Genomic DNA, 17,873 nt, shown 5'->3' on the forward strand with positions numbered 1-17,873 from the left:
TGGTCCTCGGAAATTCCGAGGAAATAGGGTTTCCTCGGAATTCCGTCGGAAATTTCCGAGGGATTTCCGAGGAAATATGAATTTCCGAGGAGTTATTTCCGAGGATTTTTTTCGTCGGTATGTCGTCGGAATAGCGTTATTCCGACGACATACCGACGATTTTTTCCCTCAGTATGCCGTTGTTTTCTTGTAGTGTCTACATGTATACTTTCTTAATTGTAAAATCTTATCTAGCAATTGTTAACTTTGGTTGCTTTTAAATTTAATACATATGATTCTTTGTTTTCTCTTTTCAAAATTCTTTGTGTTTAACGTATATAGTTGAGTTTTTTTTTTTTTTTTCCATTTGACCACATAGTCAATTAAAGCACCACAAATAAACACACCATCTTTATTATTTTTTTGAATGTTTTGAAGTTTAGCGTATATCTTATTCATTAATTATCTAAACCATATATTTTAATACAACACTTAATAGTCCACAAAAAATTTAATAATCAGTGACATTTTTAATCAACCTCAGTTATAAACATTTGAATAAAAAAATCAAAGTAATTTCATAAGAAGTAATAATTTAAATAATTTTGGTACTAATAAATCTAATAGTCTAAAATATTATAGAATCAGTAATATATATTAAATTTAAATAGCATTTTTAATCTTAATTTTAAACATATTTTATAGCAAATATTTTTTTTCATCTGGTAGAGCGGGTTTTGCCCTAGTTATGAATATTTAAGGGATGTTGCGAGTAAGTTACATAGGCCTTTCAACGTAAGCACTAGCACGCTTATACACATGCACCAGAGTAAACAAAGTATTGTATTAAATCAAATAAATAGTAAGAAAAAACTAAATAATTTTTCAAATTTGTAAATTGTTTAAATTTCTTCTCCAATATCTGTTCTTAACTGTTTTAGTTGAGTGAGGTGTTATCAGAGCCGGCCCTGGCATCAAGCAAGTGAAGCAGTTGCTTGCGGCTGTTTATTTTATCAATATGTTTCAAATTACCAAAACTCTCTTTAGTATAGTGGCAAAGCTGTCATATCTCCCTTTCTTCTGTTTCTGGGTTCGACCCTCAGTGGTTACATTTCCGGTCACATTTTTTTTTTGCTTCAGGTCTTAAATATTCTAGGACCGGCTCTGGGTGTTATGTAGCCGTTTCCATGGTCTTTGATAAAAAAAACGGTAAAATCATTACCGGAGCTAGGTTTCTCTTAGAGGCTAAGATGAACGCCAGGATCACGAATTCACGATGAACTATAGTTTTGGTTATGAACTTACGAAGTTATGTTTTGTCAAAAAACTTACGAAGTTATGATGAACTATAGTTCCATGGTCACTGATGATAAAACCAATGCCAAAGCTATGTTATATAGTTAAACTATGTTTTTATATAATGTTTAAAAAATTGGATGAAAATTTCGTTCATCCACGATCCTAAAATTAAAATGAGTGTTTCAAATTTAAGATAAACTAGGATAAGACTCGTGCTTTACGCATGGTAAATTTAAATGATAATTGTTTCAGAAACATCGTATGGGAAAATAAAATTTATATTCTTGATCAAATTAATATTTTTAGCCCTTAAAGAATTTTTTAAAACTTTTTTGTTGATTACATAATTTGTTTACTGATGACCTGATCTTATTTTTAAAAATATTTTAGGTCAAAAAATCACTTATCACATAAGAACCTAACGTTTAGGCAGAAGAATCTCAAGCTTACTATTTGGTTACAATGAAACTATGTCAGCTCGGTTTATATCATGATTTAACAATTTAAAAGTTAATTATGGTTATGAGAAGTTTACGTTTACGAGCCAATCATATGTGTCTTCAATATTTTTTCTCATTTTTGTGTCATTTTTTTTATTTTGGTTATTGCTCGATATAAATATTAATTTTTGAGTTTATTCTTATTTTGTTATTTTGTTTTGGCCTGAAATTTAGAAAATATTTAAGATTTAAAATTATTTAAGAAATACATACTTAGGTTTAGATCTACGCCTTGTGCAGAATAAATATTTAATATTTTTTTTTGTTTTTTGCATATTATGAAATAATAAAATAATAATTATATATTAAATAAATAAAAAATCAGTTAATATTATGTAATAAATTGGCATTCACATATAAATCAAAAGACCACTCTTGTTTATTCGCAATCATTTTAGGATAAATAAATCAAAACAATCAATTTTATCTATTGTATATGATATATAATTAATTTTAAATGATATTAACATAGATATATAGTATACTTTTAATATGAATATTTATTAAATGAGGTTTCTACTCATATGATTTTATGATTATTTGCATATTTGTGTAACAAAAGTTTACACCAACGATTTTTTAATTCGGAATGTTTAGTGGTTTCAATAATTTATAATCATTTTAAGAAAACAATGAATATTTTAAAACTAAAATATTAACTTTTCAATATATGTTCAACGCAGATTTCAAAATATAAGTATGTATTTTCATATTATATAGTTTAATTTAAAGGATTTGAAATAGATATATATATATTAACATAAACACCTACTAAAATAAAATTATTTATTCATATGATTTTATAATAATTGAAACTTATTATAGAAAAAAGTTTAAACCTTGATCACGAAGTTTATGTGAGATTTTTAACAGTTTTAATAGTTTATACTCGTTTTGAAAAATTCAAAATACAACATATACAAAAAAACTAAAGTTTTCTTATATGATTAATGTAATTGTGTAATTTATTTTAATAATAAATAATTAAACAAAAATGATAGAAAGTATACAGATTGTTAGCAAATCTTTATTAAATAAATTATTAATTGCAATATATATTTTAATCACATTAGGTAATTCCGGAGGTTTTATTTAAGAAAATAATATATAATAATTTCAATTTGATAAATGAATGGTCCATAATAGACATACTATATAATATAACACTACGAGTTTTTCTGCGCCATGCGCATAAATAATAATTTTTAACATAACATTTTTTATTTCAAAAGAAAATTTTGATTTATATTTCAACATTAATAATTTATATTTTAACTTCAATAGTTATAAAAAATCATAAACGTATTTTTGTAATCTTATTTCTTTTGATTTGGTATAACTATTTAAATTTTATTTTATTTAATTTTTATTTAAATTTTAATAAAGATAAAATTATATTTTATAAAAATAGTTTTAATTATATTATTGCGTTTAATGATTATTTATTTTAAATATATATATATATATATACACATATAAATATAAATTCTAATAAATTTGAGACTTTGATTGTTTTAGTTAAACTGAAAAATCTTTTTGTCAATTTAAATGATGAAGATGAACAGATAAATTTAAATAATGTTTAAATATTTAACTATCAAATTGTTTTTGGATTAGTGTTACTTTATTTAGTTTATTTTTATTATTGTGAGATACATATATACATATATATTATTATTTTAATTGTGATATATGCATTATTAATATATTTAATAGTTTGCCATAAATAAATATATATATGCAAAATTGACATTAATGATGATATATGAGTTATTTTATTACCATATTTAAATTCTCTGCAAAAAATAATTAAATTTTTATATGGAAATTTTGCATCTCACAATTAATATGATGCCATGTCATTATTTTCTAAAATCGTGTCATCTATTTTAAGTGTCATGTCATCTTTTTTTCAGCGAGAATGATTGTAGTGACGACATGTGTATAAAATCACTTCGCAAATATAGTCTAAGGGATTCCGTAGCAATTTAATTTTGGACTAACAAATTTTTCAATTGATTCTCAAGCCGCCACGTAAGCAAAATTAGCATTCTAATCACGTGACAACTCAGCATAGCACTTTTTTAGTTAGTACAAACTATATGTTATAACTTTTTAAATGTTTCTCTATTAATATATAGGGGATTGTGAAAATTTGAACCTATAAATTTTTGTTCTAAATGAATGCCGTAAATCTGTATTTTTATTTTCTTTTGCTTGATTTTACCATATATGACTGACTATTAGTTAATCTATCTATGTTTTGGAGTTCTGTTTGTTTAAAACTTAATTAGCTGTTTATAATTAGAAATGTTGAAATGATTAAGATTGTTTTAATCCTATTTATAGTGCATTCTTTGCAACATTTCACTATTTTAAAGTTATTTGATCAACTGTACTTTCCAATAATGAATATTACAAAGAAACATTTACATTCTAAGTCACTTTTCATCTTTTTAATATAACAACTAGATTTTGATCCGCGCTTTTAAAGCGCGGGAGATGTTATTTAAAAGACCCGATAAGAATGATTATATAGTTTCCAATTATTTTTATTTAATATAAACCGGATTGTATACAAATTATCGAGTTTATCGTTTAGACTGAGATGTTTTGATTTCATTTTATTGTGTGTGTAGGTCAAAACAATTGTTAATAATATTATTGTGTGTTTTATTAATTTTTAACCTAATTATTTAAAAAATTCTAGTTATTGTATTTTTTTTTTGTAAAATAGATTTAATGTAATTAATATTTTAAACTATTTAATATTTGAGATTTAAATTCTATGATTGACCTTTGAATGATTTTGACCTTTTAATTTAGTTCAATGATTATAATATAGTTTTTAAAAAGCTTGAAATTAATTTAGTTTAATATAATTACATATAATGTTTAAAGAATAGTTTTCTATATTTATTTTGATAATACCTAGGTTAACAATTCTATACAAGTTTTTTTTTTACAATGTATCATGTTTGTACAAATCAATACCTTATTGTGTTTGTATATATCTGAAGATAATTTATATACCGGGTGTCAAATATATAGAGTTGAAATATGACTTAATGGAGACCTTATTATGTGTGTGTGTATATATAAGGTTGCGTGCTTTTCTAAATATGTCTACGTAGATAAACATGAAGTTATATTGTTGTAAACTAATGTCATAAAGTATGAATAAATGGGCATAATGATTATCCCTTTCTTATTATCTGAGGAGCACTTTTAATAACTAACCTTTACTTGATGTGTTATTAACAGAAATGTCATTACTGATGTGGCAACTTCATAGCCCTTCTCAACTCATTTATTAAAATAGTCATAGTTTACTAGAATATTTACAACAGAATGCCATTGGACATGTTTGTTACAAGATTTCTCTTATAATATATTACAAGACTTGTGGGATGATAATCAAACGAATAAATGTATTAACTTTAGTTAACCAAATTAATTTTATACATAAACGGACTGTAACGTCATTTGTTTGGCTGTATAATCTCTTGGTACCTTTTTTATATGATATACTCTTACCAATGTTCAAGAATAAATCATTTCTGTAATCTTAGCAATGGTTTCATCATGAATAAATAAAATTCACGATTTACTCTTCAAAAGTAAGTTGATTGTTCAGAACTATTGGCACTATAATTTGACGTTGAAGTAGTTTTTGATATATATGTCAAATTGAAAGTTTTTCATATTTACTTCTTTTGATTTATATTCAATTTCATGTTCTTTTGTAAGACTCGATAAATGACATTTGTTTTTGTTCAGGAAAATAGTATATGTAATGTAGTGACATTATATATTTTATATATCTATGTGTTATACATATATCATTTAGTATACATATATCTACACATTATATATTTTACATGTTTTTCTCTTAGAACATAATAAATATACTATTTGATATACTATTATTATTGGTCATGAATAAATATACTAATTGATATACTTTTAGAGATGGTCGCATCAGTTTTTTTTTTTTTTGTTAAACATATAGAAAATATTTACTATACTTGGTTAAACCTGTGAATTATGTTTGGGTATAACATGTTTATTTTCATTTGAATTATATTATTTATTTGGTATAACATGTTTATTTTCATTTTGATTAAACTTAAATATTTTTGTGGCTTCAAATTTAGAATATTCAGAATTAAAAGTAATTGATTTTCTTTCCATCAATTATTTTGCGGCATCAACGGTTGGTTGGTAATTTAAGTTTATGATGAAAGTTTGAATTATACAGCTAATGTCTTATATCAAGTAAAGGTTGGTTACTCATACACTTAAGGGAAGTGCATTGATTTTCCAACACAATGATATACTTTGCTTACCAATTTCGTTATCTAATCAAAATCAACAATTAATTTTGATTAATTATTTTATGTATTTTATGGCATATGTGACATTCATGTTATGCCTGGACAATATAAACTCAATCCCCTATATATTAATTGAGGAACATTTGAAAAGATGTAACCTCAATTTTGTATTAATTAAAATAGGCCCCAATGCATAGGTGGCACTCAATTAGGTAGTCAATTACATTCAATTGAAAAATAAGTAGGTCCACATTCGATTTTTATATGTTGTTAGATACATAAGTTGGTCAAACTATATGATATAATGATATGATATGTTATTTTCTTTTCTTAAATCAAACCTACGGAATTACCATAAATGACTAATATATATATATGACAATTAATGATTTTAATAATAAAGATTTGATAACAATTTATATCTACTCCATCATTTTTTGTTTAATTTTATATTATTAAAATAAATTAAACAATCAAATTAGCTATAAAAGTAAAATTTAGATTTTTTCGTATATGTTATATTTTGAATTTTTAAAAACGACATTAAATGACTAAAACTATTAAAATTATTATGTTAAAAATTAATGATCAATGGTTTAACATTTTTATTATAAGAAGATACACATGATTTTAAAACCATATGAGTAAAAAATATCATTTAATAATAAAATAAATATATATATATATAGATTAAACACTATATACCATAGGATTACATAAATATTTTAATATTAAAAGTTTCAATGAATTTTCAAGAACATTTATAAATTATAAAGTTATTAAAGATTTCAGATTGAAAATTTTGTTATCGATGATTTAAATATTTTGTTATAAAATGATATGAATGATCATAGAACCGTATGATTATAAATTCTTATTTAATAAATAACTATATAAAATATACTATTCTTAGAAAAATAGGTTGGTCCATCTTAACTTATATTACACTTTTTATTAAACTAACTATCGAATTGATAAATAACGTACCAAAAAATGTTTTGCACTTTCCTTAAATAAAAGCTACGAAATTACCTAATATGATTAACATATATGTGAAAATTAATTATTATGAATAATAAATATTTGATAACAATTTTTGTATCTTAGTTCTTTTTAAAAATTTTATATTATTAAAAGATATTAAAAATCACATTAAATATATAATAAAAAACATTTATATTTTTTTATATCTTATATTTTGAATTTTTCAAAACGTCTATAAATTATTAGAAATTTGAAAATCACCACTCTTAAAATTTTGTGATCAATAGATTATTTTTTTGTCATAATAAGTTACAAATGATAATAAAATTGTATTAATATGAACTTTTATTTAATATTATAAGAAGATACACATGATTTTAAAACCATATGAGTAAAAAATATCATTTAATAATAAAACATATATATATATATATATATATATAGATTAAACTATATACCATAAGATTACATAAATATTTTAATATTAAAACTTTCAATGAATTTTCAAAAACATTTATAAATTATAAACTTATTAAAGATTTCACATTGAAAATTTTGTTATCGATGATTTAAATATTCAGTTATAAAACGATATGAATGATCATAGAAGTGTATGATTATAAATTCTCATTTAATAAATGACTATATAAAATATACTATTCTTAAAAAAATAGGTTGGTTCATCTTAACTTACATTATATTTTTTATTAAACTAACTATCGAATATTCGAATTGATAAATAATCTACCAAATATTGTTTTTGCACTTTCCTTAATTAGAAGCTACGAAATTACCTAATATGATTAACGTATATATGAAAATTAATTATTATGAATAATAAATATTTGATAACAATTTTGGTATCTTAGTTCTTTTTTTAATTTTATAGTATTAAAAGATATTAAAAAATCACATTAAATATATAATAAAAACATTTATATTTTTTCTTATATGTTATATTTTGAATTTTTCAAAACGTCTATATATTATTAGAAATTTGAAGATTCTCACTCTGAAAATTTTGTGATCAATAGATTATTTTTTTTGTTATAATAAGTTACAAATGATCATAAAATATAACGCATATGAATTTTTATTTAATAAATATTCAAACTAAATAATATATATATATATATATACTAATGATTTAAAGCAACAAGATTGGCTGATCAATTTAGTTGTCCAGTTGAAATCTTTCAAAAGTATGTGAAAGACTAAAGTCAAAGTAAATATGAATTTAGAATAGTAGTTATATTTTACTAACCAAAATACCGAAAAAAACCGAACAGAATCGAAACCAACCCGATATCTGGATTGAACACCCCTAATCCAAATGAAGCCAAACTATTGTTTCATTTTCCAAAATATAATAAAAATAATAACTTAATTCCGCGCAAGGCGCGGGTCTTATCCTAGTTATATTGTAAAATCAAAACGTTGTATATAAAAAAGTTAAACCTAATCTTGATTGATTGCAAAATAAAATCAAAAAGGAATGGCATAATAAATTTTTTTGAATCCCTTAACTCTTGCAACAAATTTTTTCATGATGAAATTAACATAAATGGTGATAAACATTAAATTTGGAAATTTATTTAATTATTTCCGGTTAAGTTTGAAGTCAAATATCATTTAATATGGACTTCTTTTAAATATGGAGATTTGTTGATAGGGCCTTTGTCAATTTACAATCTATCGGTTCGTATTTTCCGAGATTTGAGTCACTCGATTCAGCTTCCAATCTTCTTAGGTATTGTGATTGAGTTTAGTTCACAAAATATGGATATCTCAAGTGACGAAGAGTTAACCCAAACCATGTATTTTGACTCATTATGGATATTAAGGTTTAATAATTGGTCTCTTTTACAATTTCGAGTCCTAATCAGTCCATTAAATTATAAAATTCATATTACTTACTTTTTTAACCTCATATTATTTACTTCAATTTATTTTTATTCTTCTACAATTTTTATGTACTCCAGAACCAATATAATTTTAATAAAATATAACAATATTTTTTCTGGACAACTAAAATATAACAATATAATTTCGATATTTTAGTTTATTCATCCCGCGCAAGGCGCGGGTATCACCTAGTATAATTTTAAATGGGCAGTAAAGGGTTAAACATGCTTAATGAATATCTCGAATAGCTTTGGAAAAAAAATATTTTGTAGTCATAAATATCCTAACGGCACAGTTATAATACTTAACAAAATTATGGAGATCTCAAAAGGAGGATATTGTTTTAATGGTATCGATATATATTCATTTAAGTAAATAGCAATATTTGATTGGTAGTTAATACTAATTTTTATATATTTTAAATTAAAATAAAAAAAAAGCAAAGGCATGACATTGTAAATAATTTCAGAAACTAAGGGCAGAATCCTAATAGGAATTATGCTTTAATAGTATAGATAGAACACATCTTACTACTGGGACACTTTGTCCAAGCTTTTCAACATAAGTGAAAAGATAAAATGTCAATTCTACCCTACTTCTTCTCAACGATAAAAATAAGAGAAAAAGACAAAAATAGCACTAAATCAAGTTTTTGTTCCCAAACTAGTACTCAAGGTCAAAAGTCACAAAATAGCATTCAATGTTTATCAAAAGTCACAAACTTAGGGTTTAGAGTTAAAGGGTGGGGTTTAGGATTTAGGGTTTAGGGTTTAGGGTTTAGAGTTTAGGGTTTAGGGTTTAGGGTTTAGGGTTTAGGGTTTAGGGTTTAGAGTTGAGAAATGAGGTTTTGGGGATAAGATTTCAAATTTTGAAAAATAAAAAAAATTGAAATTTTCAAAGGATAAACTTAGAAAGGTGCTATTTTGGTCATTTTAGTTTCGGAGTGCTATTTTTGTGATATAAACTTAGAAAGGTGCTATTTTGGAGATTTGCCCTAAAAAAAATCATAATTACTTTTTATGTCTCGTCCCACCACAACCTCTTCTTCTCCTCCGCCGCCAACCACTAATCCCAGATCTCCTCATCTGTCTTCTATTCCTCCTTTTCCTCAATTGTCTCCTCCCACACCTGTTATTACCCCCTGGATCCCCTATTTGATACCCTTCACCTTCGGTATCAAAACTACGGCGGCGACGGAGGAGTCTCCTTGGATTCCATCTTCATTGTCTCCTTCTTCGGATGGATTATCAACAAAAGTGGTGGTTGGTAACTCCATCGGAGGAGTCTCTTTTCCTGCGATAGTGATTGTGGTTTGTATTATTTGTAAGAAGAAACGAAAAAGCGACGATAAGGTGTTTACTATGCTCTCCCTTTCACATCCTCCTGGTCCCAAAGGTATTAACTTCTTAGAGAGTTACAATTTTGTTTTTGTTATGAACTGGTTACAATGTTTCAATTTTTTTCCAAATTTGAAAATCTTATTTTAGGATTTGGAATGTTATTGTGTTTTTCAGCTGGAGGACTTTATGATGGACATCAACAAAATGGCGGCCACAAAACGCAATACCGCCGTCAGATCATGTTCAGACGTCACCACCACCACGTAAGCATCCATCTCCACCACCGCCTTTCATGAGCAGAAGCGGCGGCTCCAACTACTCAGATTGTCTAGTACTTTCTCCACTCTTTCCATGGCTTGTGCTACGCTTCTCCAAAGCACTTTCACATAAGAGGAGCTAGCTAGAGCCACCAATGGCTTATCTGAGGCAAACTTGTTAGCACAAGGCAAGTTTGGTTACGTACACAAAGGTGTGTCCCCTAGTGAGAAAAAGTTGTTGTGAAATAGTTGAAAGTTGGGAGTGGACCGAGTGGTCAGAGATAAAGAGTTTCATGCAGAGGTGGACGAAAATTAGACAAATTCTTGGGTCCATTGTACATTGTACATAATATCCATGTAACCTTTTTGAAATGTGTCCAATGTACATAATATCCATGTACACATATATACATTTTTAACATTTGCATTTTACCATTATTGGCATTCAAATTTACACTTGCTTACAAACACTCAACTGTATTCGGTCATCTTTAAATAACCAAAAACATGCACGTCATTTTGTGAATCTTTTTCCAATTGTACGTATGGTGGTTGTGAGTTGAAAATCATGTTCTCATCATGTTCCTATGGAGGAGATCGAGAAACCAATGTTGTACATCACTAAACTCAGAATGGTATAAGAACGCATGGCGTTAGGGTTATATATATGTGAATCTCTAGTCATTAAAATGTCCACATGTACACTCCAGTATATCGTACACATGGACGCCACTCCTCATCTCCAGTCATTAAAAGGATTCATCTTTTAAGTGAGTTCACGGCAAAAATGAACCATAGTATGAATGACTTTTATGCAAGTAAAGAATTTTGTGGACTGCGTAAATAATGGCGTACATGTGCATTAAATTACAACAATGTACACGTGTACCGATTGATATGTGTACATATGTATACTTTTGATAAGTAAAATTATTGTACACTCCAGCATATCGTACACATGGACGCCACTCCTCATCTCCAGTCATTAAAAGGATTCATCTTTTAAGTGAGTTCACAGCAAAAATGAACCGTAGTAAGAATGACTTTTATGCAAGTAAAGAATTTTGTGGACTGCGTAAATAATGGCGTACATGTGCATTAAATTACAACAATGTACACGTGTACCGATTGATATGTGTACATATGTATACTTTCGATAAGTAAATGGTCGCAACTCTGTGTGTAGCCCACCCATTCACCTTTCACATGCTTATCTTCACTTTCTTCCCATGCTCCTCTTGAAACAAAAGTAGTAACCTATGATTCAGTACTCTTCAATTAGTTGGAGTTAAAACAAAATTCAGAACTAAATAATTTGATTTATAATAAAAAAATCTTTTAATGGTGAAAAAATACATTTTTATAGTAACAGCTCAACTGAATCAAGACTTTGATTTTTAAACAAATGTTCAAACATCGGAAGTTCCAAAAAATTTTGGTTCACTAATTATCAGATGAGATGAGATGGGTAACTCACAAAAGAAAAAGAGTTTCTCTGAAGTATCAAACTTTAATCGGTGTTTTGTAGGTAGAAGTTATGCAACTTATATTTGGAGGGGAAGGTGTTGGGTGCTGATTGTGAACCGACCTACCAGAAAAAAAATCTTCGAACGGGATTTTGAAAAAACTCCGACCCCGGCCGTCGGAAGCCAACATCTTCTTTGTCGTCATATTCATGTTTTTTCACGGTTAGGAAGGATTGACCCGTGGAAAAAAAAGAAAGCTTTATTGTTTGTTTAGAACAGAAGAATAGAGAGAAGATGAGATAGGACGTGAGAGAGAATGACAAACTGAATTTATTTTCAGATTCACGTGCAACAACAAGAGAAGACTTAAGTTGAGGACACTTTAGTCTTTTTAACAACATAAACTACGTACTTTAGTAGCACAAAGTGTTCTAAGGTGTATAAAATGTTGAAAAGTGTCTTATAATGTTAAAAACCCTATTACAAAATGGTGGTTCCCGGTTTAATCGAAGCTTCTTTAGCGGTTAAATAAAATAACGATTAAAACAGTGGCGTATAATACAGCACATGACTGACACATGCTCTACAAACCGGACGTGTGACACATTGTTATTAGGGCCTTCATTATTATAAACCTTTTCGAAAATGCGGTCGCCTAGCCGTCTAATTCGGAGGTTGACCACGGCGAATATGAGTAAATCGGTGAAGCAAGGCGATGACCCGCGCCTTGCTCTGTGTTGATACAGTTCTATTTTCCGATGGTTGTCGCTACGCTTGCTGAATTTGGAATGAACTTGAAGGATACTGTCATTGAGGATATAATCGACAAGGTTAAGTTTTTTACTTTTCATATTTCTCTTCGCACAATGTCTTTGGTTGAAAGTGATGTCTTGAGTTTTGATTGTTCAGACCTTTGAGGAAGCAGACACAAAACATGATGGAAAGATCGATAAGGAAGATTGGAGAAGCCTTGTTTATAGACATCCCAGCCTTCTCAAGAACATGACTCTTCAGTATCTCAAGTGATTTTTCTATTTATGTAACCGGGTTTGAATCTATGCAACATCATTGCCTATTTAGTTTCCTTTTGATGATATGTAATAGATAAAGGTCTTGATCTTGTTTTGTGTGTGCTTTGTAGGGATATCACGACTACGTTTCCAAGCTTTCCGTTCCATTCTCAGGTTGAAGATACCTGAAGATTAACAAAGGCAAGCAGCAAGACTTTATGTTTTTTTTTTTGTTCATTTGTTTCATTGAGCTTTTTTGTGAAGCAATATACATAATTCATTTGTTTCTCTCAACTCCTATGTTTTTATTGAGTTTTGTTTTTGTGAAGCAAACTTCATTTCGATTTCGCATCTTTGATCAGGCCTATTTGTAGATACAACGTTTGCATCTTTTTTTTTTTTTTTTTTTGTAACTCTGGTATCTGGGCAGCCACATTCCCAACTATCCCCCGTAGGGGGTCCAGCGCCCCAACGGAAGGGATGTTAAATTCGCTGTGGCCGGGGCTCGAAGTCGTGATAGTGGGCACCTCAGCCGAGGTTTCTTTGTTCGAACTTCTCTTTTTTATCTACAAATAGGCCTGATCAAAGATGCGAAATCGAAATGAACGACCTTACTTGAACAAGACAACGTTTGCATCTTGATACGATATATAAAGTTTTATGTTTATTTGATCCAACCAAGTAAATTAAAGGGGGTTTACTTCAATCTGTGTTTTTATTAACAAGATAATGAAGACTAGGTAAAATCCGCGGTTTAAGCTGGAATTGTTAAGATATTAACTTTGTAATAAGTCTGTATTAGTAACATCTTTACTCTTTTTTTTAAATATCAAAATACAATTGATTTTCAAAAACAATTATCTTTATGAAAATATATCAAAAAAAAATTGTTGTATTTATTTTTATTTTGTATATATAATTATATTCTTTACAATTTATTATTATTTGTGAAATAATTTTTAATTCTAAGTCCTTTCGTTAAAATTAGGGGTTGACGTTCAAATTCGGTTCACATGTCTATTCAATTATAGAGTTTTTGAGATTAAATATTTAAGCTCTATTCGGGTATTTATAAATTTTAGTTTGAATTTGGTTTGAATTTTTGCAGCTTAATTCAGATTATCACCCGTTTAAATTATATTTAAAATAATTTAAATTCATATACACTTAATTTTTCAAAATCCAAAAATCAAAACAATATATAACATATAAATTTGAATAATAGTAAATCTATCATTTTTCATATTTTGTTTTGTTGTTTATAATCCTATGTGTATACTCTTAATGGCTTATAGCCTCAATTTTATATAGTAAATAAAATGATGATTTAATATATTTTTGGTGTTTTTAAAATATTATGTGAACATTATCAATTATTAAAAACGTCAATTTTGGGGTATATTTATACTTTACATTTTAATTTATTTCTTGTGTCTTGTTGCACTTTGTTTCCATAAAAAAAATCCAATCTTGATCTTGCTAAGGATCCGAGACTGAAATGCTATGAATGATCTAGTATCGAATACTTGTAATAATATCAGAGAAAAAAAAGTTCTCATGTGCTTCCAGACCTTCAACTTATATATATAGTATAGGTTATTTTTATTAGCATAAAGCCTAAAGTTTGAAAATCACGAATAAAATTTATTTACTTAAAATGTTTTGAAAGCCACTACAAGAAAATGTTTCCATAACAACGAAGATTTACGACGAAAATATTTCGTCGTAAATTTACATGGTGTTTACAACGCAGTTACGAGGAGACCAACTTTCGTCGTAAATGCCATGTAAATTTACGACGAAATATTTTCGTCGTAAAATCCATGTAAGTTTACGACGAAAATACGTGGAATGAGAAATACGTCGTAATCGTTACATCGACATTACAACGAAACATGTTACCGTTATATTTAGGTGAAAACGTGTATTCAATGTGCTTTAACTTACCTAATTTCGTCGTAAAGTCGTTGTAAATATTATGTTAAAACCATATAAAATCCATGTAAAACATTCCTTGTAAAATCGTTGTTGTATTTCAACTACCCAACTCAAAAATTTCTCTATATATATGTCATTTCCCACAACTCTCTTCCTCACAACACACAAACGGAAAAAAAAAATCTGAAAAAAAAGATTTCAAAAAAAAATCTAAGAAAAAAATGGCCGGTGGCGGTAGTATTTACGAGTTACGGAGTTGGATGTATTTGCACAAAGATTCCAACGGGAGGGTGACGAACGCATTTCTGAGTGAGCTAGAGACATTCATGCACCAGGCGGACTGTACACCGATCACGCAGGAAAGCGGTAAGATGTTCTGCCCCTGTCGGAAATGCAAGAATTCAAAATTTGCACGTAGTGAAACTGTATGGAAGCATTTAGTAAACAGAGGATTTACACCACAGTACTACATTTGGTATCAACATGGAGAGGGTTATGGGGGAAATTAAGCTTGTAGTAGTAATAATAATTTTTAGGATGCTCATCATAGTGAAGAACCGAATCATTTGCATAATGAATATAATTATCATCAAGATCAGGAGCAGATGGTAGATCATGATAGGGTTCAAGATATGATTAGTGATGGATTTTTAGAAACAACTACAACAATAGCTGATGGAACTGGAAATGTAGAAGAACCTAATTTGGATGCAAAATTTTTTTATGAAATGCTAGATGCTGCAAATCAACCAATCTACACTGGTTGTAGAAAAGGTCTCTCTAAATTGCCTCTAGCAGCTAGGATGATGAATATTAAAACGGATCATAATTTACCTGAGAATTGCATGGATGCTTGGGCGGAGTTGTTTAAAGAGTATTTGCCAGAAGACAACATGTCTGCTGAATCTTATTATGAGATTCAGAAATTGGTTTATAGTCTTGGGTTGCCTTCGGAGATGATTGATGTTTGCATCGACAACTGCATGATCTACTGGAAAGAAGATGACAAGTTAGAAGAGTGTCGATTCTGCAAAAAACCATGATTCAAACCGCAAGGCCGTGGGAGGAATAGGGTACCGTACCAAAGGATGTGGTACCTACCAATTACAGACAGATTGAAAAGATTATATCAATCTGAGAGGACTGCTGCGTCGATGAGGTGGCATGCGGAACATGTCCAGAGAGATGGTGAGGTTGCACATCCATCAGACGCAAGAGCGTGGAAACATTTCAACTAGGTACACGCAGATTTTGCTACAAATATTTGGAATGTCTATCTTGGGTTATGCACCGATGGATTTAGTCCATTTGGAATGTCTGGTAGACAATATTCTTTGTTGCCAGTCATTCTTACGCCGTACAATTTACCGCCGGATATGTGCATGGAACAAGAATTTCTATATTTGACCATACTAATCCATGGGCCGAAGCATCCAAAACGGTCTCTTGATGTTTTTCTTCAACCGTTGATAGAAGAGCTAAAACAATTGTGGTCAGAAGGGGTGAGGGCGTACGATTGTTCCTTGAAAAACAATTTTACGATGCGAGCAGTTCTGCTGTGGACGATAAGTGATTTCCCTGCTTATGGGATGTTGTCTGGCTGGACAACACATGAAAGATTATCTTGTCCATATTGTCTTGGATCGACAGATGATTTTCAACTGAAGAATGGCAGGAAGAGTTGTTGGTTTGATTGTCATCGTCGCTTTCTTCCACTTGCCCATCCGTACAGAAGAAATAAGACATTGTTTCGACACAAAAAATTGTCAGAGACAGTCCTCCTCCATATCTCACCGGCCAGCAGATCGAAGCAGACATTGATTATTACGGAGCTCAGGAAACAGTTAAGGTTGGAGGAAATTGGCATGTTCCTGGAAATATGCCTGAAGGGTATGGTGTCTCTCACAATTGGCATTCGAAGCGGACATTGATTTGTCAAGTGGTTAAAATCACAGGTACGCAATATATCTCATACATTGATTAATTAAGTAAGTGTTTTGATACTTCAATATTAATTAAGAATATCTGCTTTTTGCAGGTTGATTATGACGATCCTTATTATCCCGTATGGTTTCACGAATTGGTTCAAGGTCCAGTTGCAAAGGTCACCACATCACCTATGTATTTCACACGATGATTTACCTTTCACACATACGAGTATGGGAGACATCGGACAACGAGTAACTACGAAATATGTGTGAAAGGTGAAACAGACTTTTACGGGATCTTGCAGGAGATTATTGAAGTGGAATTTCCGGGGTTATTGAAGCTAAAATACGTCCTCTTTTAATGTGAATGGTTCGATCTTGTTGTGAACCGAGGGATTCGGTATAACAAATTTGGTGTTGTGGATGTCAATTTTGGGATTTTAAAATTTTTTAAAAAATAATAATTATTTTTCATTTTATTTTTATATCAATTTTCAAAATGTTTTATATATTACATTATTTTATTTATAATATTTTATTTTTATTAACTTAATTTATTTGATATTGGTTTCTATTTTATTTTGAAATACACAATTTTTGAAAATACTAACGTTTTTGAAAATAATAAATTAAAAAAATATTTTTTCATACTTTGATTGCTTGCTTTTAATCCTATGTATATATTCTCGGGAAAAAGGTCATTTCATAACCAACATATCGCATATCGCAATATATTCAATTCATACTCGACTTATATCACCATGCCAAAACATACCGGAACTTTTGAAAACTTCAAATAACATACCTGTTGTTTATCCTTTTGGCGAACTCGTACATCGGTCGCCACATCAGCTGCCATGTCATCTAAATTTGCTGACGTGGAATCTAAGTCCTCTAATTTTGTTGATGAGGATGCCACGTGTATAAATT

The 17,873-nt window shown here is 28.8% G+C and overlaps 1 protein-coding gene and 1 long non-coding RNA gene across 2 annotated transcripts; one reads left to right on the forward strand and one right to left on the reverse strand.

Moving 5' to 3' along the window:
• Nucleotides 1-9,973: 9,973 nt before the first annotated feature.
• On the forward strand, nucleotides 9,974-11,033 carry LOC125592944 (proline-rich receptor-like protein kinase PERK1). The gene is made up of 2 exons (XM_048768669.1): nucleotides 9,974-10,399; nucleotides 10,519-11,033. Exons 1-2 carry the CDS (start codon nucleotides 10,024-10,026, stop codon nucleotides 10,638-10,640), a joined length of 498 nt encoding a protein of 165 aa, XP_048624626.1. The 5' UTR covers nucleotides 9,974-10,023; the 3' UTR covers nucleotides 10,641-11,033.
• A 628-nt stretch (nucleotides 11,034-11,661) lies between these two features.
• Nucleotides 11,662-14,290, reverse strand: LOC106351095. Its single transcript, XR_001271198.3, has 2 exons — nucleotides 12,079-14,290; nucleotides 11,662-11,858 (listed from the first exon to the last, which is right to left on the reverse strand). It is a non-coding gene; the product is annotated as an uncharacterized LOC106351095 (long non-coding RNA).
• Nucleotides 14,291-17,873: the final 3,583 nt, after the last annotated feature.

This window comes from Brassica napus, chromosome C9 (assembly GCF_020379485.1).
Source record: "Brassica napus cultivar Da-Ae chromosome C9, Da-Ae, whole genome shotgun sequence".
NCBI classification, from domain to species: Eukaryota; Viridiplantae; Streptophyta; class Magnoliopsida; order Brassicales; family Brassicaceae; genus Brassica; species Brassica napus.